The 25,697-nt window shown below is 35.8% G+C and overlaps 4 protein-coding genes across 4 annotated transcripts; 2 read left to right on the top strand and 2 right to left on the bottom strand.

Moving 5' to 3' along the window:
- Positions 1-1,327: 1,327 nt before the first annotated feature.
- LOC122280835 (mitogen-activated protein kinase kinase kinase 18) lies at positions 1,328-4,272 on the top strand. Its single transcript, XM_043091895.1, has one exon. The coding sequence runs from the start codon at positions 2,049-2,051 to the stop codon at positions 3,444-3,446; it is 1,398 nt and encodes a 465-aa protein (XP_042947829.1). The 5' UTR covers positions 1,328-2,048; the 3' UTR covers positions 3,447-4,272.
- A 958-nt stretch (positions 4,273-5,230) lies between these two features.
- On the bottom strand, positions 5,231-6,036 carry LOC122282113. The gene is made up of 2 exons (XM_043094068.1): positions 5,691-6,036; positions 5,231-5,557 (listed from the first exon to the last, which is right to left on the bottom strand). Exons 1-2 carry the CDS (start codon positions 5,971-5,973, stop codon positions 5,445-5,447), a joined length of 396 nt encoding a protein of 131 aa, XP_042950002.1. The 5' UTR covers positions 5,974-6,036; the 3' UTR covers positions 5,231-5,444.
- A 952-nt stretch (positions 6,037-6,988) lies between these two features.
- On the top strand, positions 6,989-13,815 carry LOC122282051 (imidazole glycerol phosphate synthase hisHF, chloroplastic). The gene is made up of 19 exons (XM_043093970.1): positions 6,989-7,271; positions 7,388-7,470; positions 7,682-7,776; positions 8,174-8,277; positions 8,847-9,016; positions 9,117-9,231; positions 10,145-10,200; positions 10,295-10,333; positions 10,434-10,532; positions 10,854-10,916; positions 11,008-11,070; positions 11,174-11,256; positions 11,399-11,507; positions 11,607-11,660; positions 11,912-11,999; positions 12,490-12,527; positions 12,840-12,945; positions 13,231-13,397; positions 13,564-13,815. The coding sequence occupies exons 1-19, from the start codon at positions 7,079-7,081 to the stop codon at positions 13,621-13,623; spliced, it is 1,785 nt and encodes a 594-aa protein (XP_042949904.1). The 5' UTR covers positions 6,989-7,078; the 3' UTR covers positions 13,624-13,815.
- Positions 13,816-14,697: 882 nt separating this feature from the next.
- Positions 14,698-21,142, bottom strand: LOC122282869 (dihydrolipoyllysine-residue succinyltransferase component of 2-oxoglutarate dehydrogenase complex 2, mitochondrial-like). Its single transcript, XM_043094928.1, has 15 exons — positions 20,984-21,142; positions 20,482-20,547; positions 20,279-20,353; positions 19,875-19,935; positions 19,765-19,792; positions 19,013-19,083; positions 18,389-18,463; positions 18,222-18,277; positions 18,050-18,094; positions 17,647-17,916; positions 17,428-17,522; positions 16,838-16,928; positions 16,270-16,380; positions 15,291-15,485; positions 14,698-15,102 (listed from the first exon to the last, which is right to left on the bottom strand). The coding sequence occupies exons 2-15, from the start codon at positions 20,533-20,535 to the stop codon at positions 14,911-14,913; spliced, it is 1,419 nt and encodes a 472-aa protein (XP_042950862.1). The 5' UTR covers positions 20,536-20,547; positions 20,984-21,142; the 3' UTR covers positions 14,698-14,910.
- Positions 21,143-25,697: the final 4,555 nt, after the last annotated feature.

Here is a 25,697-nt window from a genome sequence, read left to right as displayed (position 1 = left end):
AAGAATGCAGGATTCTGTGGTGTAGATTTTGTGTCCATGAGTATTATGAGTAGTGCATTTACTGCATCAAGGGTCCGATGAGGAGGCCAGGGTCAGGGGAGCCTTGTTGATCTCCTCTCGGCTCTCTCTGCCGTATGTTGGATGCATTATGAGACCCAGCAGCAGAAACAGTGAACTTTTTGTTTTCTGCTTGGACGTACAGCTGTTTCCCGTTTGTCCAGCTCGGTATAGCTGTAAATTTATGATTGGTGTCGGCACAGCCACATTAAAGGATATGTTCACCGACACAAATCAGGTTCATGAAGTTACAGAATGCTAACAACTTCTACAGGGTTCACGTTGTAATACAATATCGTAGTACGTACTTTATTCTACCACATGACATGAGGCAAAGGGAATGAATGAGAAAGAATTTGTTAATGTGGGCCGGAAGGCAATGAACTAAAGCCAGCATTTTTCTCCCCATTTGGCATTGCTTAGAGGGTACTCATCCAATACCGCTGCAATCTTTTAGCAGCAAAACGCCTTGCATTATTCTAAACCAAAGCTTTTTACTTTCCTTTATTTTATTTATTTCTTGTTTCGTTGGACCTCCTGTGATACAGATCACGAGAATCCTTACATCCGGTCTTGGTTTAATTCCTTAACTTAATGTGCCTTGCTTTTCCTTCGATTACTTCCATGAAAAGGCAAAAGCTGGACCTCATGCAGGCGGGTCTTTCTTAGGGAGTCGGTCTACGCGTTTATCCACTGACTTGTACAAAAGAATCTTCCAATTTAATCGGCGTTAAAAAAAAAACGATGCTAATTCCCCTAGGTTTTGAAGAGCAATACCATATATAAGATCATGGCTTTGACACTTGGCAGATCACAACTCACCTAGGTATATCACATTGCTTTTGCTTCGAAGATCCTGCCTCAAATGCCAACCTTCCTCTGTCACTAGGCATACAACTCACCTACCTAGCTAGGTAGATTCCTATATGTGGTTGTTTTTTTTTTCTTGGAAATTAAACGTAAATGATTAGATATTTAATTCAAAAACCCTATTAGCAATGTTGAAAATGAACAACAGATCAAAGATATTTATAATTTTATTTATTAGCCCTCACTTATAATAGATGGATACTTTATATAAAGAGGATTAAGAGAGTTGCAGAAATTCTAAAATCAAGCTCCTATAAAAAATAATAATCCTTAATAAAATCTCGTTACAGTTAAGATATTAAGATAAATGAAATTAATGACTTAAAAGTGAAAGTTATTGCACAATCCAAAAGAAATGGGATTATTTTTTTAAACACCTTCTATATAACGTACCACATGAAAATTAGATTTCTCAAAAAATTAAAAATTAAAAATCTGGGTTTATATTTCACGTAAATATAAAACTTTTAAAGGACCAAATATTGTAGTAATTTACGTGTTATTTCGGTTGATTTAGATATGAATATGCCGGGAAAAAGAAAAAGATTTACGTAATGAATACGACTAAAGCTATTTCCACATCATTTGGGCGTTGAAAAGTAAAGTGTTCACACCGTCACATTACTACCTTTTTCCGCCGCAAAATAACTTCCCTAACTATGTGGTTTCTTCTTGTTAATATCCCCACATTCCCCACTCAAATAGTGCAATTTTTTGCACATGCTCACGTGTCAACATGTGGATGGCTTTATTCCAAGCCCCTCCATTTAAGGGCCGCTAGAAGACGGCCGAAGTGGGCTGTCATCTATCCCCCTCCTTTTGCCACGTCGTAAACTATCTCTCAAAGATTCTTCAATCTCTCGTATTTCTAAAGAAGATAGCAAATAAAAGTGCAGCAACATTGGCCAACTACCAAGTCTACAAGAAAGCATATTTTTTTAGATGTAATCCCCCTTTTTTTTTTTTTGGGTGTGTGTTCATACCAAAGCCATAGGGACAAAGTCATATTTAAATTTGAACCGTAGCACCTCTCCCCATTTGTATAAACCCACCAAACCATATGCAAAAGCCAAACTTCTTCCTCTAGTCTTCTTCCTTTGCGCTCCTATCCATCTCTTTCCATGGAATGGATTAGAGGGTCCATCATTGGCCGCGGCTCTACCGCCACTGTCTCCTTGGCCACCATCGTCCCGTCTGGCGAGCTCTTTGCGGTCAAGTCCGCCGAGCTCTCCCGCTCTATGTTCTTGCAGAAAGAACAATATTTTCTGTCTCAACTCTGTTGTCCTCACATAGTTGAGTACATAGGCTTTGATGTTTCATATGAAGGTAATAAGCCTATGTATAATCTTTGGATGGAGTATGTACCTGGTGGCACGCTCTACGATGCAATTCAAAGGCACCAAGGGCGGCTGGATGAGGCTATGATTAGAGCGTACACAAAGCAAATTCTGCAAGGCTTGGAATATCTTCATGCCAATGGGTTGGTGCATTGTGATATAAAGAGTCGGAACATATTGATAGGCAAGGAAGGTTCCAAAATTGCTGACTTGGGCTGCGCTAAATTGGTAGGAAAAGTTGCTGGAAATGGAGATTCTTCCATGTCAGCACTTTCCGGCACACCAATGTTTATGGCTCCGGAAGTGGCGCGTGGAGAAGAGCAGGGTTTTCCAGCTGATGTATGGGCTCTTGGATGCACAATCATTGAAATGGCTACCGGCAGTTCCCCATGGCCTGAGATGAATGACCCGGTCTCAGTTCTTTACAGGATTGGATTTTCCGCTGATGTGCTGGAGCTTCCAAGATGGTTGTCGGAGAAGGCCAAGGACTTTTTGAGCAACTGTCTTAGGAGGGATCCAAGGGAGCGTTGGACAGCTACAGAGCTTCTTGAGCATCCATTTCTTGCAGAAAACGATTCTCATTCTATAGAAGTCAAGGAATTAACTATGAGTTCCCCAAATAGTGTATTGGATCATGGTTTCTGGGAGTCGACGAATGTGTTAGAATGTCCTGGGAATCAGACCCAGGAGAGCACTTCTTCTAATTCTCCGTCTGAAAGGATCAGGATGTTGATTGGTGGGACCATGCCATCAGATTGGACTTGGAATGAAGATTGGATCACGGTGAGAAGCAATGGAATAGAGGAAAAAGAGAAATTCTCCGACCAATACGAGGAAGATGAGAATTCAGTTGAAACTGCATTAATCATGAGTCCTGGTACTCAATTGGAAGTGTTGGGAAGTTCGATGTTTGATGAGGATTTGTTTGAATACTCTGCTGATCACAGCACAAGTACTTTTAGCTGGATTAGTATGAGGATGGGATTTGTGACGGGATGTGAGAGTGTTAATAAGGATGATATTGTATTGATTATTTCAGATTCCGAATTTGACAATGAAACTCTGTCTTTTCCTTTGAATTCTATACCAATTCAATATAATCTTATCTTGTTTGTGACAATATACTTGCTTTACAAATTACGATCTCTTAGTTGCCTAATTTTACCAGCGAAGCCAAGGTAGCTTGTAGATTTTGATTAGAGACCCTTTTCTTTTTACCCTTTATTCCTCTCTGCTGCTGTGAAGGACCGATTTTGAGCGAGTCCTCTAATGGGACAGTTTCTGCTTTTGCAACTTGTCTCTATTCGGAACAGGAGAAGAGACTTTTTAGATAGAAGTTTGAGAGTGAGGATGGTGTGTTCCTGCCCCTTTCAGTAAATTATCCCTCTTTTTGTGTGTGGTTTTTGACCAAGCCCACAAGACGATCTTTTTTCACTTTTTTTCCACTCTTTTTGCCATCCGCTTTTGCAAGTTGCCAGCAAGAGGCACTCTCAAAGTGCTGCTGCCACAACCCTTGGTGGGATAGTTATGGATAAACAGTCACTCTGAATTCATTGTTTTCTAATTCACCCTTGTGACGTTGACCAATCCCACCAACGATAGTGGATTTACCTAAATCTCAAGACTCAGAATGGCCAATTAACCAGAAAATGTATTGGTGAATACATGAATCTCATCCCTTTATTCTGGCATCCAATATATTGAATATCATGTTATGCACCATTAAACCAGCTGTCTCCTCGCTTTAATGCAGAGTGGTTGTAAGCATCTTTCCAACACAGATCTAATCTTTTGACATGTGGAGTGTTATAGATCTGCTCGATAAAATCTCCATGAAATGTTTTGGTCTGCATTATCTAATTTCCTTTTAGAACTTTGAATCTGGGCATTTGTCTCTTCTGAATTCTGATTGAAGCAATGGCGGCCGTGGAAGGGAGAATAGAGGGTGTATAACTCTTAATTATTCTAATCTAAGGGCAAGACTTTAAACAAAGTCAACTTCATTAACAGGTCAACTTCTCTCTCTTGAACTAAAGAAACTTCCTATGTGGACAGAGGAGACTTTGGGAACCAAGTTGGAGGTCAATATATGTAATTTATTTTGACATTTTCCGGGTAAGTAAGGTCAAATGTTTAGGCCTACCGAACTTTTTTATCCTCAGTGGTTGGTGAGTTGACTTTTGCCTCCCCTTCTGCGTAATAGAAGGATGTGCGAAATTAGGGAGAAGGCATTCAAAGCAGGTCATGTTAAGCCGGCGCATTGAGATGGAAAATTGCACCATTTGGGGTAATTAGGTGTGGATTTTTCATCGTACCAAGCCTTATGATCATGACTTGGACCTCTAAAATGGGGATGGAACTTAATTACAGTACTAGTTGTAGCCTTTCAAGATGCCGCTCTGTCTCTTTGGACTTTGGAGCCTCACACAAGATTGTTCATACATGTAGGAGAAATAATAATAGCAGTGACAATGCAAGACCACACTTTTTTTTAAAATAACTACACGATACTTACGCATTCCACGATTGTATATAACATTACTTTATTGACGAATAAAATAAAATTATTTCTTCTGCCTTAAAATAAATGAGAGTCATGAGACATGCAGTTTTTTTATTTTTTATTTTAAATTATATCCCAAAATTTATAAGAGTTGAAAATAAAAATATTTTCTATAAAAAATAAGTACTTGATCTGGCCAAATCATGTCCGGAAAACATAAAATAACGTGTATGTAGAAATATTTTATTCGGTCGGAAAAATAGGTACAAGCTTTGTGGCCCGTTAAGGAGAAAGAATAATACACAAGTTAATTAAAATAAAATATATACCAAAACTAACAGCAATATTATACTAATTGATAAGGGATAATCATATATATATGTACTAGTGATGATATTTAATATTATTATTTTTAAATATTATTCTCCATCAAATTATTGCAATCGCGCATGATTAATTCCTCTATCAATCTATGTCAACTAGACGTAGATCCTCTACAGATGAATATATATAAATCATCGATCATGTTATATAAATGAAGAATCACAACCATAAAGAGATTTAACAGCATTTCTGTACATTGTGGCCTTGTTTTGGATTTACATTCGAGCAGCTTAATCTTTATATATATCTCCTTTGTCTTCTTCCCCACCCAGCCTGGCCACTTGCCTTTTGCACTAACCTGCCTGGTGCATTATTATAGCAGCTTCCAAGCTCGTCCTCAGTAGATACAGCTCTTTTATAAGATAATATAGTCTGTCTATTGTTAGTGCAAGGAATAGGGAGAATCCTGCGTAAACGTTCAAAAAAAAAAAAAAAAAAAAAAAAAATCAACACAGATCATCATTAAATTAATATTGTACGTTCATGTCTTTCTGCATTTTTCCAGTAGAAAATTAAAAGGAGATTTGCATGAGTCGTACCTATAAGAGAGGCTTCCAATTCACGTTGTGCCATAAGAACCTCCTCAGTTGGATTAACCATACTGGCTTCTGCCGAACGTTTATGGATTATGGTTGCATGATATATGATGGAGCTAAAGAGCAACGTCATTGTTGCAGCCACAGTATTTGCAACCAAACGACCTCGTCCCTGTTTCAACCGGTCCAAACCCATCATCACCAGCTTCCTTAGTGGGGTTCTGAACAAGAGGCTCAGAATCAACGCCATTTCCGCCAATACAAGCATAAACATTAGATGAATCATCTTTGCGCTCTAATCACAAACAAATTAATTCAGGTTCTTTTCATGTACCTACGTGCAGAATTCATGATGGCTTTAAGATGATTTAAAAAGTGAGCAGCCAGAACACGTATGGTCTCAGTGTTACTTTTGGAATCTACTTTTAGAATTCTTGACCCGCATTCTTTGCAGGGGTCGCAAGTTCAACCAAAGAATACTTTCCATCGCGGCCTTACTACCAAGGTACAGGATATCTTCAACCAACGAGGTTTGCAGTCCCCCTCCTCAAAGTACTGTAATCTCACTACTTGTAACTTCTTTTTAACAGTATACGTAGTAATGCTACCCATTTTTTTATCATTTCTCATCATATATCCACGATATGATACGTACTTATGGAAGATTATTTGTTATATTTTACTCGTGGGTTAATCCTTTGATAACACATCAAGAAATGTCTGTGTGTGTATATATATATATGTATATGTATATATGCCTTGTTGGCAAGTAATTTGAACGAGAAATAATAATATTAGATGATGCCTACTGTTCATAATCCTAAAATACCTTCGAAACTGACAAAAAAAAGTTAGATAACATAGGCATGAAGAACAAGAATCTCCCTTTAATTTTCATTATTCAAAGAAAAAAGGATAAAATTATATCAATTGATACATTTTAGTTTATTTATTTATTTATTTAAATGATTGATATATAAAACCATTTGAATGTATCGTATTAACAGTTTTTCGCGAAAACATTATCCCTACAAGAGTACAAGGCATAAGATTCCTCACATCTAACGGAACAGGCTTAGGCCTTGAGGCTGAAAATGGATAAAAAAGGAGTGAGCAATGGGCTTTTCTTAGAAAGATGATCCTAATGAAGAGTGGTCAGATGTGGGCCGTCCAGCTCATGTTCTTCAATATTTTTAAACTATGGACTGGTCTAGAGTCGTCCCAACAGGTCTAAAAACGCGACGTTCGGCCACTTTTCAAGCCCACCCGACCCAGAGCTAACAACGGCGCTGTCTCATTGGTCTAACTTTACAAGCAGAGCAGCTCTAAACCCCGTTGTCCAGACTCCAGACTCTGTAGCGACGAGACAGCTGAACTTTCTAGCTTTGACGATGGAGGCGGCACCATTTGCTTCTTCTTCTTCAGCTCCGTTTTTACCTTCATACCCTGTAACAGCTCGATCTTTAACGTCCTCTTCATCTCTCTTATTTCGTCGCAGTAATTTCGGCAGAAGTTATTGTAATTACTATGCCGCCAAATTTAAATCTCCTAGAAACTTATCGATCAGAGCCTCTGGAGACTCTGGTACAGTCTCTCTCTCTATATCTCTTACTCTAGCGCTCTCTCTCCTCTCTCTCATTATGTTTATGTTTTGTGATAATTATTTGTTTTACTATTTAGTACTTATTTTCTTTTTTCAGTTGTGACTTTGCTTGATTATGGTGCTGGAAATGTTCGTAGCGTGAGGAATGCGATTCGCTATCTGGGCTTTGATATTAAAGATGTAAACTTTTTTCACCTTTTTCTTCAATTCATACCACTTCTTGTTAATTATCACTTTTATGTTGGTTTGTTACTGTGATTCAGCGGAATTTTATGATTAGCTATGAGGCTATTCATATAGTAAACAAAGAAATCTAGTTTACGGAGAATGAACGTACAAAAATCTAAAATGGATGCATATGTTATAATTCTGTTTTAAATTTCAAATGTAGGTACAAACTCCAGAGGACATTTTAAAGGCAGATCGGCTTATTTTTCCGGGCGTTGGAGCATTTGCCGCGGCCATGGATGTTCTGAACAAAAGAGGGTATGTGTTTTTCTGTTACTTCTTATGGACTGTTTGTCGTGTTCAATTTCTTCCCCGTTGCAATGAAGTGGGTTAGTGGCATATACGTGTAGCGGTGGTAATGACTCAAATGTGGGAATTATACTTCTTTTCGGTGTATATTCTGAAAAGTGCCTCAAACTTTCAATTGATCCTTTTTTGGTAAGTGACTACCACAGTAGCTTTACAGAATTTTACCAGTATTTTTGGAACAATTTCCTTGAATAGAAATATAAGGTTGGAGCTGAGTTGTTTTCTTGGGCAATAAATAGGGTACGTGTAGTGATACATGCAAGATTGCTTTTGCATTTTGTAATAATGTATTAAGTTATGCAAATTCATTTCAGCGCGGTGCTTTTGGTGTTTTGATGTCTTACAGGATGGCTGAAGCACTATGTACCTATATTGAGAAGGATCGCCCATTTTTGGGCATTTGTCTTGGACTTCAGTTACTTTTTGAGTCCAGTGAGGAGAATGGACCTGGTAAGTCATATCTGTAATCATATCAAAGTTTTCTCTCTAAAAAATCTTTTTCGGGAGTAACTTGAACATATATCTAATTTAGAAGCCTATGGAAAAGTGAGGGAAATTACTCATTATGTAATTTATCTGTGTTTTTTTTCCTCGCGATAATCATTTCTGAATCATTTTGTATAATCAGCATCTACAATGTGCAGTTTAGTGGACTTATTATAACAATGATGGTGCCAATGATGTTGATTATGGTGATGGCTTAATAAACTCAGTTGTGATGAAAATAAGTAGTAAAAAATGAATATTTTCTCAAAAAAAAAAAAAAAAAATGAATAATCTTCTAGGACTTAACCTGAGCAATGAAAAAAAACTTCTGATAGTGGGAGCTGTGTGAAGATTTGGAGATGTTGGAATCAGTAAAATAGAGAGGCAAAAGCATTGTTATTGCTAACATGGGGATAAATTCTCTCTGAATTCAACAGAGTGCATTCTAATATTCTACGTTTCATAACTAAAAATAGTCTATACTTCCATCTTCCTTTCTTTTAGCATCAATTAACAGCTTTACATCTGCACAGTAAATGGCCTTGGCTTAATACCGGGTGTGGTTGGGCGTTTTGACTCATCAAATGGTTACAGAGTACCCCATATTGGCTGGAATGCTTTGCAGATCAAAACAGACTCTGAAATCTTGGATGATATTGGAAACCGCCATGTCTACTTTGTTCATTCTTACCGTGCCATGCCAGTATGTGCTTTATTCTTCTCCTCTTATTGTAGACGTTGCATAATTAACCACAAATACCTTGATTCCCATGTAATTTTATAAGTGAACTTTTATTTCCCAGTCAGATGCTAACAAAGAGTGGGTATCATCTACCTGCAACTATGGTGTCGATTTTATAGCATCTGTTAGAAGAGGAAATGTGCATGCAGTTCAGTTCCACCCGGAAAAGAGTGGAGGCAAGATATCTTTTACTCTCACCCATTCTTACTTGTTTTTGTCTAATTTTTTTCTGGTCTTTACATGCCTGTTCAATTTGTACAGAATCTTGCCCATGTTGGCATTTGGGATATTGCTGAAATCTTCCATATTTTTCTTTAGGAGCAACTTAATTAAGAGGGGTAGAAGTTTGGGGAGCCTTTTTCATGATGTTTTACTTGGGAGTTCTTCCTGGAAATGCACTTTGAAGGATAAGGGGGGAGATAAGATTTCACCTCTTTAAAAAAAAAACACGCACTCAGAGAGAGAGAGAGAGAGAGAGAGAGAGAGTGAGTGTTGTACTGCATAAGAAATTAGCATGCTGGAATAGGCCTCACAATAGCGCTCAATTGGCAGCAGTGTGGTGGATGATATCTTTGTGCTTAATGTGGTGTCTATGGTCTGAAAGGAATGATAGGTGCTTTAACAATAAGGAGTGTGTAGTGGGGGATATCTGGAAATTTTTGTTGTTTTCTCTCTGTTTCAATGATTTTCTGCTATTGTTTTGAAGGGCGGGAATGTTCATGAGTTTTTATTTTCTTTACAGCTTACTAGAATGTAATTAGGTGTCTCACTTTGTATACTTCCTGTGTACTTGGGCATTGCCTAGTTTCTTTCTATTCAATAAAGATTATTACTTATCAAAAAAATTTCCTAACTGCTAAAAAACAACTTTTCTTTCCCACATTGTTTCCAAGATCCGACGATCCTAGTGTAAAATGTCTTCCTAGGGTTTAGATAGTCAGTTCTCCCAGATATGTTCTACTATATGATTACCAAATAGTTTTGGATGCAAATCTCATATCCTTATATGGATTAAAAGATGGTTTTGATGAGTCATAAATGTGTGGATCTTTCCATTGACATCGGTAATACTTGAAATGAATTTTTCAGATGTTGGTCTTTCAATATTGAGAAGATTCTTGTATCCTAAGTCAACCATAACGACGGTAGCCTTCATACTTTTGATGTGTATGCATCTCATTTGTTTCTCAACCTCTCGGTTAAACTATTTAACATCCTCAAATGTTGATGTGAAGACAGAAGCCTAATGAAGGGAAAGCTTCAAAACTTGCAAAAAGGGTAATAGTAGTTGAACCTAAACCTTTTCCTCTTCTGGCTATGCCATCACATTATAATTTTGATATTTTGACAAAAGGGTCCCATGCTTAATTATGTCTAGGTAATTGCCTGCCTTGATGTGAGGACAAATGATAAAGGGGATCTTGTTGTAACCAAAGGGGACCAATATGACGTGAGAGAGCATACAAAAGAGAATGAGGTATTGGGATTTTTTTTGGTATATGATTGGTGGTTACGGACACTGGCACTGAATGAGTCATTATCAAAGCGAAGAGAAGTAATTCAACCATTACTGAAGCTGCCTCTTCCTCCCTCTTAAATCAGTTGTGTTTTGCTATAATGTAATCACAATGTTCTAGACTTTTGTTTCTTGTCTCTAATGTGCCTACCTAGTTAGGGCGTTAGAGTTGTAATACTGGCTTTGCCATTGATCAATATAAATTGTTTATTTATCAAAAAAAAAGAAGATCTAAACTTTTGTCTTATCCAAAAAAAAAAAAAAAATCCTGAACTTCTATAGGTGAGAAACCTTGGCAAACCAGTTGAGCTTGCTGGACAGTATTACAAAGATGGGGCTGATGAGGTAGGATTGAACAGAGTTACAGAATCGAGTGCTTATTCTTTGTTCTATGCTCAGCATAGATTCTAAATCAAGCATCAAAATTAAACCGCAGGTAACTTTTTTGAACATTACCGGTTTCAGAGACTTCCCTCTAGGTGATTTGCCAATGCTGCAGGTCTGTCACTGTCCAACATTAATCTTTTGATGTGAACCTATAAAAAGTAATATTGCCTTTACTACAAACCCTACATGTTGATTCTGTTTTCTTGCTATTGTAGGTATTGAGATACACTTCAGAAAATGTTTTTGTACCGTTAACTGTTGGAGGTGGCATTAGAGATTTCACAGATGCAAACGGCAGGTACTTAGTGTTACGATTATATATTTCACTTTCCAATGGATTCTTTGGAAATGATCTTGATATGTAGTTGTCAATATTATTTATTTGACCATTCACAGTGTTGTGAAGTCTTGAATTACAACGAATTCTTTTTCTTTTGAAGGCACTATACTAGTTTGGAAGTTGCTTCAGAATATTTCAGATCTGGGGCTGATAAAATTTCCATTGGAAGTGATGCTGTATACGCTGCGGAAGAATATCTAAGAACTGGAGTATGCCTCCCCATTATTTAATTCCTTAGCAGATATATGCATGCCTATGCATATGGTTGTGCATGTGTATCCCTTCTAATAATTTTGGACCTATTTCAGGTAAAGACTGGAAAGAGTAGCTTAGAGCAGATATCTAGGGTTTATGGAAATCAGGTACTTATGTCTCCATTGTTGATGCATGCATGTCCATACCTCTCTTCCATGTATGTACATTTTCTGAGGCTAATCTGCACAAGTCAAAGAAAAAAAATATCCTCGGCAGACTAATTCCACATTTAATCAATCCATTGATTTTTCTGCATTTCTTTGTATGTATTCTTTAAGCTGATCTATAAAGGTAACATGGAAAGGGAAGACAAATGAAGAAGTTTTGATTGGGGTTGCTTTATTTATTCACTTTTCAGGCAGTAGTTGTAAGTATTGATCCTCGTAGGGTGTACCTCAAGAATCCCAATGATGTGGAGTTCAAGGCTGTAAGGTTGACAAAGTCAGGTAAAAGGAAATGAATTAAGATTTTTTTAAAAAAAAATTTTGTTCTCAGTTTGCTATATAAATTCAAAATTTAACTGCATGCTCAGAAAATCTGATATGGGTTTGTACATCCTAGTGCTAGGTTCTTATTGGATCCCCTTGTCTGGCTCGGTGTCGGTACAAAATTTTGCAAATCTTCCAGGAAACTGCTATTCAACATTATTATTTTTTTATAAGTAACTGCTAGTCAACATTATCGGTGTACCTAGTAGATTCTTTATCAAATTGAGTGGTTAAAATGATTAGTTTTCACTGCAGAAAAAGGAAACTTGGTATTCTTAACACTTTCTCTGCACCCCATAGCGTGGTGGGATTGTTAGTTTCCATTGCTGGTGGAAGCTATGTCCATGCTTTAGAGAGAGGGCTGAGCTGGTCCAAATGGAGAAGAAATCCTTCTTTTTTTCATAATTTTCCAAGGTTGTTTATAACCATCTGTCTTATGTTGGTTTAGGTCCAAATGGAGAAGAGTATGCCTGGTATCAGTGTACGGTAAGCCTACTTTTCTTTCTGCATGAGTGCACTCTTTGGTGAGACATTTCAACCATGAAATGTGTTGACGAACTAGCTATCACGCATAATTTTTGCTTCATTCCAATTGGCCTCAATCTATCAGGCGATCACTATGCCATAACACCAGGACTACTAAGTGTCTTCATTGGTGATGGTACAGTGGCATTTGTAGTTTGTGATTACTGCATGTTTATGTCATTGTACATGGCAATTATAAATTTTTGCCAGGCTGCTTCCATCTTTAAAGATTTTTTTAAATCTAGTAAACAAGTTAAGTTGTTTGTTAATAAGGTGAACGGTGGGCGAGAAGGTCGACCGATTGGAGCTTATGAACTTGCCAAAGCAGTTGAAGAGCTGGGAGCTGGAGAAATACTACTAAACTGCATTGATTGTGATGGTGAATCTAACTCTTGTTCATTTTATAAAATCCCCCCATTATTATGATTTCGAGCATCAAATCACCATTTGAGTGCCTTTTTCCTTCATTGATATTTACAATATATATTTATGTGTTATGTTGATCCCATTTTTAAAAAACAGATTGTGCATGTGGTTTTTGATATCTTAAAGAGTGATTTGATCAATTTATCAGATGGAATTTCTATTAGCAACATTCATAATTGTGATTGGTTCAGTCGTAAATTACTCTTCCTGTTTCATGGTTAAGTTTCCTCCTTTTCAGGTCAAGGGAAAGGTTTTGATATAGATCTAATAAAGTTGATCTCAGATGCTGTGAGCATCCCTGTGATTGCAAGTAGTGGTGCTGGTGCGACTGATCACTTCTCAGAGGTGTTCATGAAAACAAGTGCATCTGCTGCCCTTGCTGCTGGCATCTTCCATAGGAAGGAGGTAACAACTGTACAAATGTTTCTCTTGACTTGACTTATAACAAATTGATAACCGTCTTAACACATTAAAAGCATTCAACGAGCACAGCTTGTATTTCTTCCTCTTACCTGCAATAATGGTTCATATTATCTGATATATATATATATATATATGGGGGTTGCTGCAGGTGCCTCTACGGTCTGTTAAAGAGCATTTGTCGAAGGAAGGCATAGAGGTCAGAATCTAATCCAATCTTTGAGAAGAGTTTTCTGCCTAAACGAGATGGGACTTTGAGGTTATAATTGGCCATGTTTTATATTCATCCTCAATAATTAAGTTATCGCGGACCAATCAATGCAGTAGTTTGAAGATTTTTGCTTCTGTAATCTTCAGTATGATTTAAAAATATTAGTTGCCAAAGGTTCCTTTCATTACACAATTCACTTTCGTCAGTTCCCTTATCTACTCATAAATAAGGTGCTCTATGCGGCTGGGGGACTTTGCAAGAAGTAAAAGCATGATGTGTAATTGAAAGCCTTGTGGAAACTACAGGTTGAAAGCCTGTACAAAAGGGTTGTTCATGAATAACTCGAGCTTAACTTATATAAACTCAACTAGAGTTTGGTTCATTTAATAAATGAAAGTTTGAACGAAAGTTTAGGATCGTTTATTAAACATATCAAACTCTTATAAGTTCGACCTGTTAATTTCGTAATTATTATTTTTTAAAGTATTATATATAATTTTTTTAATAAAAATATCTTTAGTATTTAGAATATGATAGGGAATGATTCTCTAATGTGACACAGGCTTAAATCAATTTCTAACGACAAGTCGTTTTATTAGGCCCTTGTAAAACGCGTCAATCCACGAGTATTAGAGTTTATATTTGACTCAAAATACCATGCATTCTTGATTTCTCGAGTACCTAACGCCTCTGTTTCGCCAGTTTATCACCAAAAATGGGTTTTGCTACACAACATCCCAACACCCCACATTTTTTTTAATTTTTATTATTTTATCTTTTATCAAATATTTAATATATAAATAATGAATAAAATAATTAAATTAATTTAAAAAGAATAAATTAAAAAAAAATATTAAAAAAATTGTAAAAAAGTGGGGTGATGGGAAGATTTTTTCATAAACAAATACTGCCAGGACACAGAAAAATGAGCTTTGGTTCTACCAAAAACATCGACGCATTTCAAAGCCCAAAGAACATTGATGAGTTTTGTAAAGTTATTTTGGGATGATTCCATAAAAATGATTCTTATATTAGTTCCGTACAACTTTTTTTGGCCAAAACTTGATATCCCTGTTCAATAAAAACATTACAACAGAAAAATCTCATTACCGATTTAATTATAAGAAGCCGCATGTGTAGAACCCACTATTGGGGGTGTCAAGCTAACTAATGAGACCTACAAAACTTGAATATGGGGAAATTTATTTTTGTTTTTATAAATTCAAATTGTATCCAATTCAAGGTATACCCGAAAACCATGATCATATACCAGCTGCAGTTTGGTGCTCATACGTCAAGAAGCAGCCTGCGAGGATCCTCTACAATATCTTTGATACGACGCAAGAAGAAAACTGCCTCTCTTCCATCAATCAACCTATGATCGTAGGTTAGAGCTATGTACATCATTGGCCTTGGGACTATGTTGCCTCCCACAACCATGGGACGGGTCACTATCGAGTGCATACCCAATATTGCCGACTGCAAATGAAAGGTTCATAATTGTGAAACTCTTCTCTTTTTAACCACATAAAAAAGTAGCTGACTAGAAAGAAGGCAGATACAAAGGAATGGCATGCACACATTACGAACGCCCAATAGACAAAGGAGGAAAAGCTAATTATAATAAATTAAAGATCATCAAACTTCATGTTATTAATCGCACAGACCTGAGGGGGATTGATGATGGGGGTACTCAAAAGGCTTCCATAAACACCACCATTAGATATTGTAAATGAACCTCCGGCCATCTCATCAATAGATAGAGATCCATCATTTGCCTTCTTTGCTAGTGTGTTGATCTCCTTCTCGATCTCAGCAAAGTTCATCTTGTCAGCATTGCGGATAACTGGCACAACAAGGCCCTAGAAGGAGAAAATTTGAACATACTTAAGTAGCAATTAACATATACAAGGTTTATGATTTGAGACAGTGACATTCCTACTAAGTAAGAAGCTCCCTATTGTGCTTTCAATCTATTCATGTATTCATAGTATAAATTCAGGGTGAATAAGTGTATTCATGCCACAGAGGATTTTATGAAAAAACTGGGGCATGTTTGGATTCAAAAATACTCTTATCTCATCTCATCATTACAACTTTTCCAAACTTTTAAGCAAAAAATGATAAACAATTCAATTTTTTAAAATTTCAAAATAAAAATAATATTAAAAAATTATCTTCTAACAATATTTTTTTTATAAGTAAAAATACTATATAAATCAATAGAAGTAACCAAGTACACTAAACGTATACAAGAAAACACCTAGCCCATACTAGAGAGCCCGTGAAACACTACCAAACAACTCCAAGCCCGAATTAGAATGGAACACACCTTCCCAGCCCCAGCCACAGCCCCTTGTTCCTCATATAACCAACTCTTCTCATCTCATCTCAACTCACCATCCAAACCTCCATTCATCTCAACTAAGGCCCTATGATCTAACATAGCTTATGAATCACCATTTTATAATTTCACTTATTCAAACAAGGCGGCACAGCTATATGCAAAAAAGATTCAAGAAATAATTAAAATCATATTATCTAATAACTAATTAAAAATTTACTAAAGGACAGAAAGAAAGGTATAGAAACGAAGGTGACCATTATATATTCAATAGCCAATATAACATAGAAATGATGACAAACCTTTGGTGTACCAACAGCTATACTAATATCTACGTAATCTCTATATATGATATCATCCCCATCAATGACGGCATTTATAATAGGCTGATTTTGGAGCCCACTGACAGCAGCCTGAATATGAGGAGAAAAAGAATAAAATAAATGAGAAATGATTTTTAAAAGTCCCAAATAGACAAGCTCCATGTAAGTCCTTTTAAAAAGTGGACCCCACGTTTAAAAAGTGTAAAAAAAACTATTCTTTATTAGTGAGACCCACTTTTTTTTTTCTTTTTTGATATCCGTGAGTGTCCAGGCCAGCTTGTGCGCACCTCTACTAATCTCACGGGGCCCTGAAGTTAACGGCCAGGTAAACCTCCAGTGGCCCTGAAGAGACTTGAACTAGTGACCATTGGAGAGCAAACTCAAGATCTGACCAACTAAGCTACCCCTCAGGGTTAGTGGGACCCACTTTTTTACAAATGGTTTGTATAACACTTGTCTATTTGGGGCTTGAACTAGCATTACTTGTTTAAGTAGTTTTTTGGTAAGTAAAAGATGTTAAAATCCACACATATTGCAAGTTTCATACCTTCACAAATCCCGACATAAATCCCAACTTGACTCCATGCTTTTCAACAAAAGCTTCTTTGTAATCAGAACGGAGCTTCATCAAATTTGTCCTACAAGAAGCAGCAATCATTTAGCTGAAGGAGTAGAGCAGGAGTGCACAAAACCCGTGACAGATAAAATAAAAGTAGTCCATTAATACTTTAAATATTTAGTTATTTTCTTTTTCTCATATTGTTATAGTTGTCAGTAATTTGATTGAAAACGGGGGATTAATCATCAACTAAAAGAAAACTTTGTGTTACAAGCCAAGAAATAATTGGGAACTAAGTTCTCTGAGCACCAGGTTTCAAACCCAGATTAGCACGCTAAAAACCAACCTAAAATCCATTCAAGTTTATTCACGTTATTTAGTAGCTTGAATTAAGCCTACTTTGTCCTTTATTTATATCAATGCAAATAGAGAAAATAAGATTCAATACCAATCAGTTCAATTCCAGGTTGAGCATAGTCGGACCAAGTCAATAGATAAATGGCCCTACTACCAGCAAAGCCTAAAAGCAGGGGAAACTCATATGCTTTCAGTACACATCACAATTTAATTGTACTTACATATCAACCTCATTGAATGTTGTCAACATTGCAAATGTGTTTTGAGAATCTTTCAGTCGTGTAGCAACCCGTTTTCGGAGTCTCGTCATAGGAACCTGCAATTGGGCAGGTTCTATACAATTTAGGAAGACAAACTTTGTTCTTTACATCAAATCTTATACACAATAAGAAAACATTCAAAGAACAGCATTTTGGTACTGAGAACAAGAAAATACTTACTCTTCTTTCCCTTTCTTTAGGGGGCAGCTGAGGTTCTGTAGCTGCGTGTTTGGGAGGTAGTGGGGAAGATGATTTAGGCTTTTTAGTAACAGGAGCAGTTTCCAATTTCTGCTTTTGCGTCTCAATCTTTTCAGTAGGGGGAGACAGTGAGGAAGCAGCTTTCTGTGATGTCTTCTCAGATGGAGCAACCTGAGCTACACCTTCAGCAGACTTTGAAATCACAGCAATCTTTGTACCAGGTTCCACAGTATCTCCTTCCTTGGCTACAAACTGCCAACATTTAAATTAAATTCAGAAGCCAAGACAAGCATTCACATTGTATCTGTTTCTGAGAAGCAAAGAAATAGCAGTCATGCACTTGTAAAAGTAGCTAATAAGTAAAATCAAGCCATTATCATCTAACCTTTTGGATCACACCCGCTTCAGGACTAGCAACATCAATTGTCACCTGATGGAAAAGTTAAAAGATTCAAGTATCAAAATCATATCCCCTATTACCGTTCCATGGGAAGAAAATAACAATCTGTGCCTGTAGAAAGATTCAAACACAGTTAAACATTTCATCCCGTGAGCACCTTATCTGTTTCAATTTGAGCAATCGGTTCATCAACTTCTACTTTGTCACCAGGATCTGCTCTCAAAACACAAGTAGAACATACAATTAATTGCTAAACTCACAAAGAATGAAAATGAAAACTTTAGTAAATGATAGAATTGGGAAGCTAATACTTGGACAACATACTCTTCAAAAACTTTGCCAGAGTCCCATCAGTGATGGATTCACCCATGAAAGGGACGACAGCATCAATCAAATCCCCTTAATCACACAAAAATATGAGAAGTTATCATATATAACAACAATAAAATAAATACAAGCAACGGAAGTTTAGAAACGCTCCAAGATTGACACTCTCAAGTGGTGCAGTGCAAATATCAGGATTCTACACTCTCCAAGGCATGCACCATAATTTTATTTTTGGCACTAGTTGTTCAGTCGTTCCATCAAATTTTTTTTGGTCTTGACTCATAGGTATCGACAAACGGTCATGCATACAAGCTTCCTGACAAAGACCGGCCATTCAATATCTAACTTCTAGATGAAAGAAAAAAATGCAAGGACAAGACATCACCTAGCACAGTAATCCAATTGGCCAATTTCTCATTACGAAATGATTTTATTTAACAACATTTATAGGTGATGTACTGCTTCTCCAAATAACAAAGTCTACATCCTATTTTTGGCAACAATAAAATTATTCCAAAAGGAGGCAAGGTACATATCAATCCTTAAACAATAGCAGATGTAAAGAACACTACAAATCAACCAATCAAGAAAATCTCCAGGAGAAACGTGTCAATATCACACCATTGTCTGAAGAGAATGGCCTACTCCAAATTTGCATTGTAGCTTCTCGCTGAATCCCAGTAACAACTTCCCTGTACCCCACAAAAGTTCAAAGAAAAAAATCCTTATAAGAAACCAAGAGTAGCAGTTCAACTTGCAGAAAAATTATTTATTTGAGTCCTCCTTTAACGATAGAAACTTTTAAGAATTCTGTTCACATATGATTATAAGCAGGAAACAAATCCTGTCCACCCTCGTTGGGTCATGGAATCAAAAACCAGTCAGGAGTGCATTAGAAATTTTTAATCCAGGCAAGTCTCCAAAGAAGTTTATTCTGGGCAACTCATATTAGCGGCTGCATTGTTTATTACCTTCCACACACAACTTCTTACACTACAGATTATGCAAGTGTGTACAAACATATTTTTTTAAACTTTTACTACGGCCCCAAGCCCATCACATTACCATTCACTTTATTAATCCTCAGGACACAACTAGGGCCTAGCTCAAGTGGTAAAGGCCTTGGGCTTGGTGGTATGCTCCCCCCAGGTCTAAGGTTCAAATCTCTATGGTTGCAAACAATCTCTAGAAGCCATTGGATTAAGGGATTTTTTCATTAAATTATCCAATGTGCACTTGAGGGAAACTCCTTACTAAGGGCCTGTACATCCCAAGATTAGTCGGGACGTTGTTTCCAGACACCCGATGCCAACAAAAAAAATTAATCCTCATGACAACTTAAATTAGTGAAGGGACAGAATGGAGTCACTAACCTTGTTGGCCTTAAACTAACGGCACAACCTGTAATGACAAGAAATTGTTAAAGGCACTAATCACAAAGAAAATAAGGTGATGAAATGGCATAAAGAACACAAAAGATTACTTGGTAAAATGAGGTGACAAAAATCCCGGACATGCCCAATTCCTCTTGGCTGAAGCAAAATCTGCTCAAAAAATCGAAAAATAGTTCTTGGGATCTCTCTAGGCAAATAATTGAAAAGATAACACCATAACATCAATACTAATTTGCAGGAAGGAAAAATATAAGAGCTAAATATCTAATAAATCAATCATGGCTGAAAAAATATAATAAAATAAACCTCAGAAACCAAACATCGGTCATGCCAAAACAACATATCACTAGCACAAGTTACCATAAATTTCAATTTCTTCATAAACGAAACATATCGCTGTTTTTAGTTTCTATGGATTGAACTACAGACACCATGAACGATTAGAGTTGATAAGAAAGTTTAAGAGAAATAGCAGCTGCAAATAAATAAGTACCTTTTTCTCCACAATGGATGAATGTCTAGAAGTAAACTCCACAAACCGACCCGCCCGCAATGACTGCCCCAAAAACTGAAACACGGAAGCACATTGGATTTGAAAAATGAGTCAAAATCTAAGCAATGACCCAAACTATTGAAGTAAAAACCATAACAAGGAGTTATGAATTAAAAAATGACAGAAACATTGACAGCTGTTACCGAAGCAGATGAGCCACCGCAAGAGACTCTTCGCCTTATCACACCCAACATCATTTGTGTTGATCTCTGTTTCCAGGGTAAACGAGTTTATCAACATCGATGAAAATATAAACACAAGCTCATAAGAAATGAATCTGTGCATGTCTATTAGTATACGTGAATATATAAATGATTTCTATTTTTTTTTTTAAATCATTTAAAGGATTATTGTCGTACTGTTTAGTTACTGAGGAAACGTAGGAACATGAAATAAATCGAAAGTTTGAATCTGAAATCTTCCAATATATGAAAAGAAGAGCCTTCGCAATCGAAACCGTGCATATGAACTGTCCGGTTTAGCTGAGGTATAACTTTTTCCACTTAAAAGAAACGAAAAAAATTGAAATTTTTAATTTTTCCTCAGTTTCTTATTAGTAACCAGACAGGGGAATAAGAGAATAAAAACCATCCCAGTATTGCATAAAACAATGCCAGAGAGAATCAGTGATTCTATAGGCTCGACCTGATTGAAAACTACCGAGATTTCTTCGGACGCAGTGGATCAAAGATAGGGTTTCCACACGCACAGTCACAGAGAGCCAGCCGCGAAGCTGTTCAGCAGTTCAAGCACGTCTTCCGTTGCTTTTTTTTTTTTGTTTTTTTTAAGCGTATCTTTTCTCTCTCTCTTTTCGCTTTCGTTTGGAAGCTTCCGGAGATCCAAATCCAACCTTTCTTACCATCCTACTAATATATTTAATTTTTAATAAATTAAGATTATAAGAATATTATTATTCCATAAAAATGCCATCCATTTCAAACAAAATTGAGAAATTGTTGTGTATTTTTTATAAACAAAAAAGTGATGACAACAAATTGTGTTATTATAAATAATATAGTTTTTAATCTTTTGAAATTATAATAGGGAGTGATGAAAAAATATTAAAATAATAATAATAATAGTTTTTTTAATTCAAAAGTAATATTAATAGATTTAGGATTGTAGTTTTGTTATTTCGAGATTCCCTATATTTCACATAAGATAAACCTTAACAAATAAAAATAAGTATATTTGTAACATCACCAATGTTATATATCTAGACAACATTATTGATGTGGTAGGCACGTGTTGAAAAAACAGATTTAAAATTCGAGGATTAAACTATAACATAGTACATATATGTCACATTATTGATACCACCTGAGTGTTACATTGATAATGGTACAATTAATATTAATGTACGTGCCCCATACAAACTTTGATAATCAGCCTTCAGATAGGCTTATAGATCATTAACTATCACAAGCAAAACTCGGCAATAAACAAATAATAATGCTACTATATCCCATAATTAATATCATTCATTTTGTCTATTTAATGTGGTGTCACGTGGTTTATTAAAAGAAATTAAAAGTTTTAAAACACAAATGTAAGAAGGTAGAGGAAATTAGAGTTTTAAATGATATTTTGGGAATGAGATGAGATTATAATTTTGTAAATAGTAATTAGATAATATGTTAATAGTAGTGAGATAATTCAAGTTAAGTATTTATTAGATTTTGAAAAATTAAAGATAAAAAGTTGAATGCAAATTATTATAAAATTAAAATATTATTATAATATACTTTTTTTTATATAATTTATTTTTGAGATTTAAAAAATTGAATTGTTTTAATTTGGAAGTTTGGAAAAATTGTAATGATTAGTTTGAAAAAGTTGTAATAATTAGTTTGAAAGTATTTCTATTTAAATGATATTTGTGAAAAAAATGAGATGATATGAATTTAGATGAAACGAAAATTGTTTCCAAATATCTCCTTAATTAAGGTTGTTCAACCGGGCCAGATTTTATCCCGTTCCGAACTGAAAACTACATCGCCTAACCTACCCCTACCTCGACTGGTTATGAGTATGAGAACTAGGTATCGGATTTAAAATTCAATACTTGCAACTATTATGATTTAAAAAGTCTTGTTGTCATTCACGTAAGGCTGTTCATTGGGTGCAAACCCAGATATCTAGACTAGACCTTGGTTGTCAAATGCAATCCGGGTTCTAGTTCGAATTAATCCAAGCAAGAACCTAGATTGATACTTGGTAAGATTTAGATTTTTAAAACTCGAAAATCCGATACCAAAATTTACGACAATGTGTTGTTAGTCTCGAGATCTAGATTTGCCTCTTCTACTATTGTGCAATATTTCCTCTCAAAAAATCATGACCTCATTTTTGTCATTGTTCGCTCTCGCCCATGTGTTTGTTCATGCTTGCATGATTGACGAGGAGATTATGCTCATTAAATTGACTCTAAAGTGAGATATTGGAACAAAGAAACAAGCCATAAACCTCAAACTAGAATCCCCGTAGCTTTTTAGTATAGTCAGAACAATAAATTAAAGAGATGGTATGATTGAAAACAAAAGGTGATTGTGTACAGTATGTGAGAGAGAGAGAGAGAGAGGGAGTTGAAATTATAAGTTCTTGAAGTTTCTAGAAACAGTAAAATTAATAAAAATAATCTACCCCAAACACTATTTACAAGGCTACATTGCACAATATACACATTCTACCATCAAATAAATAAAAATAAATAAAATATGCCCAAAAACACCATTTTACGAGTTGTATACTATCTGCACGATGTATGCATTATTTATTAAGTAGTTAACCACACGAAAAAAAAAAAGGTAATATGGATTCCCATAACTCCAATTGGGCCATCACCACCATTGCTCATATGATACCTCGAGATATAAATCCCCGTTACTTTAATTTTCTCTACGAAAGCTACATAGAGATATAATACATATATTCAATTATTTATATATTTATTATATGCATGTAGGACGAGGCTTGAATTGGTATCTTTGGTGGACTTGACCATAGACGACACTGCCATTGTAAAGAAGCCTTGGAGCCGCCACCCCCTCGGCTAAACGTGAAGAGAATGAGATGGTCGAAGACAAAGATGAGGATGAGTGCAATATAGAGGTTTAGGAGACGTTGAGCTAGAGCTTTTTCTCTAGATCAACGACAACGTGTCCAAGATCCTTCTATATTTGAGACTAATTTATCTAGCATTGTTAAATGTAAGACTGTTCAATTGGGACAGATTTTTTTTGGCATGGTATGAAATTCGGATAACTAGATTTCGGATGCAATTTTTATATTATATTTTATTTGGTCCTTAAACCGCATCACCCAATCCATAAGGTGGTTATGGGTATGAGAATCGGATACCAGATTTAAAATCCAGTACTTGCAACTATTATGATTTAAAATAAGTATTGTTGCTATTCACGATGCTGGATAAATGAATTGCAAATACAGAAGGATCTTGGACATGTTACTGTTGATCTCAAGAAAAAACTCTGGCTCAACATCTCCCAAACCTCCATATTGCACTCCTCTTCGTCTTTGTCATCACCATCTCATTCTCTTCATGTTTAGGCAAGGGAATGGGGCCTCGAGGCTTCTTTACGGTGATAGTGTCGTTTATGGTCAAGTCCAATTCAAGCCTCGTCCTACATGCATATAATAAATACATAAACAACTGAATATATGTATTATATCTCTCTATGGCTTTCGTAGAGAAAATTAAAGTAACGGGATTTTATATCTCGAGACATCATATGAGCAATGTTGGTGATGGCCCAAATTGGGGTTATGGGAATCTATATTACCATTTTTTCGCATGGTTAACTATTTAATAGATAATGCGTACATCATGTTGAGAGTATACACCTCATAAAATGGTGTTTGTGGGCTCATTTTATTTTATTTTATTATTTATTTAATGGTACCTGATTGGCTATTTCATGGGAGAATGTGTATATTGTGCAGTGTGGACCTCATAAATGGTGTTTGAGGGCAGTTTAATTTTACGGTTTTTTGAAACTTAATGAACTTATAACTTTAACCGGTTCTCTCTCTCATTGTACACAGTCATCTTTTGTTTTCAATCACACTATCTCTTTAATTTATTGTTCTATCCATACTAAAAACGCTATAGGGATTCTGGTTTGAAGTTTTTGGCTTGTTTCTTTGTTCCAATGTCAGGTTTTAGTGTTGATTTAATAAATATAATCTCTTTGTCAATCATGCAACCATGAACAAATACATGGGCAAGAGCAGAGAATGCCATAAATGAGATCGAGATTTTGTTGGAAGAAATACTGCACAATGATATACTGCTCATAAAGCTCGCTGGTGTGGTTGGTCTCAGAGATCATGAAGTAGAGAGGGTAGTGGTTTCGTTGGTAGTAGAAGGGGCAGATCCAGATCTTGAGGTCGGCAACACACTGTTGTAAGTTTGGGTATAATTTGGGTACTGAATTTCTGAGTTTTAAAAACCTGGACCACTTGGGATACTGGCCTAGGTTCTTACCCGAATTAATCTGAGCCGATACCTGAACTGCATTTGACAATCTGAGTCCAGTCCTAGTAAACACGGGTATGTGGGTCCTCGCCCGAACAAACATTCTTACCCTTAGTTTTCATATTTTTGTGTTTCCAAAAGATATTTTGTTTTAAATATATATATTTTTTAAATTTTTTTAAGAAAAATACTATATGTATAAAGAAATTATATAAAAATAATTTTACAAACTGACGTGATTTCATATAATTTATTAAATTTATTTTATAATAAAAATAATTTATGCTACATTAGTTTATAGGATTACTTTTATCTAATTTTTTTATGACTAAAATATTTTTTTTTTTCAATAAGCCATATAATAATACATTGAAGACAAATAGACTGATATAAATTTATAGTGTAGTGCCACCGCCACGGTAGCATTCCTTTGACAAATCTTCAGCTCACTTGTAAATCCCAACGCATATCAGCATATGTTCAAAGTGTGGCCCCGTGATTTTTATTTTTAAAAAGTAAAGATAGGACACAAAATACACTAAGGCGGTGCTTATGCTGGAGTTGGGGCACTCTAATCTGTTTAGTGAGAGTATATGATTTTGTCATCCAGTTGTTGATAATTCTGTCGTAGAGTTATATTATCTCTCTTAGATTTAAATCTTAAAAGATTTTCCATTTGAACTAGATTATATCAATCACAGAATTGTGCTTTAACATTTGTAACAAGTTTGTTTTTAAATTAATTTTATATATTCTCTTTAATGAATTGGAATTTGATCCGTTATTTTATATATATATATATATATATATATATATAAAAGTGTGGCCCGTGGAAGGCCTATGTAATTGGATCCCTGGCCC

Source organism: Carya illinoinensis, chromosome 11 (genome assembly GCF_018687715.1).
Source record: "Carya illinoinensis cultivar Pawnee chromosome 11, C.illinoinensisPawnee_v1, whole genome shotgun sequence".
Taxonomy (NCBI): Eukaryota; Viridiplantae; Streptophyta; class Magnoliopsida; order Fagales; family Juglandaceae; genus Carya; species Carya illinoinensis.
Note: the sequence above shows the minus strand (reverse complement) of the source record. Positions and strands in the feature narration are given on the sequence as shown.

Excerpts from the sequence above, each read along its gene's own strand:
- LOC122280835 (XM_043091895.1), top strand. The coding sequence starts at position 2,049 with ATGGAATGGATTAGAGGGTCCATCATTGGCCGCGGCTCTACCGCCACT.
- LOC122282113 (XM_043094068.1), bottom strand. The coding sequence starts at position 5,973 with ATGATTCATCTAATGTTTATGCTTGTATTGGCGGAAATGGCGTTGATT. Across the intron at positions 5,558-5,690 it reads ATTGGAAGCCTCTCTTATAG|GATTCTCCCTATTCCTTGCA; the intron begins GTACGACTCATG and ends ACGTTTACGCAG.
- LOC122282051 (XM_043093970.1), top strand. The coding sequence starts at position 7,079 with ATGGAGGCGGCACCATTTGCTTCTTCTTCTTCAGCTCCGTTTTTACCT. Across the intron at positions 7,272-7,387 it reads CAGAGCCTCTGGAGACTCTG|TTGTGACTTTGCTTGATTAT; the intron begins GTACAGTCTCTC and ends TTCTTTTTTCAG. Across the intron at positions 7,777-8,173 it reads GATGTTCTGAACAAAAGAGG|GATGGCTGAAGCACTATGTA; the intron begins GTATGTGTTTTT and ends GATGTCTTACAG.
- LOC122282869 (XM_043094928.1), bottom strand. The coding sequence starts at position 20,535 with ATGATGTTGGGTGTGATAAGGCGAAGAGTCTCTTGCGGTGGCTCATCT. Across the intron at positions 17,523-17,646 it reads CTAAAGAAAGGGAAAGAAGA|GTTCCTATGACGAGACTCCG; the intron begins GTAAGTATTTTC and ends GCCCAATTGCAG. Across the intron at positions 15,103-15,290 it reads CCATCATCAATCCCCCTCAG|TCGGCAATATTGGGTATGCA; the intron begins GTCTGTGCGATT and ends TTTCATTTGCAG.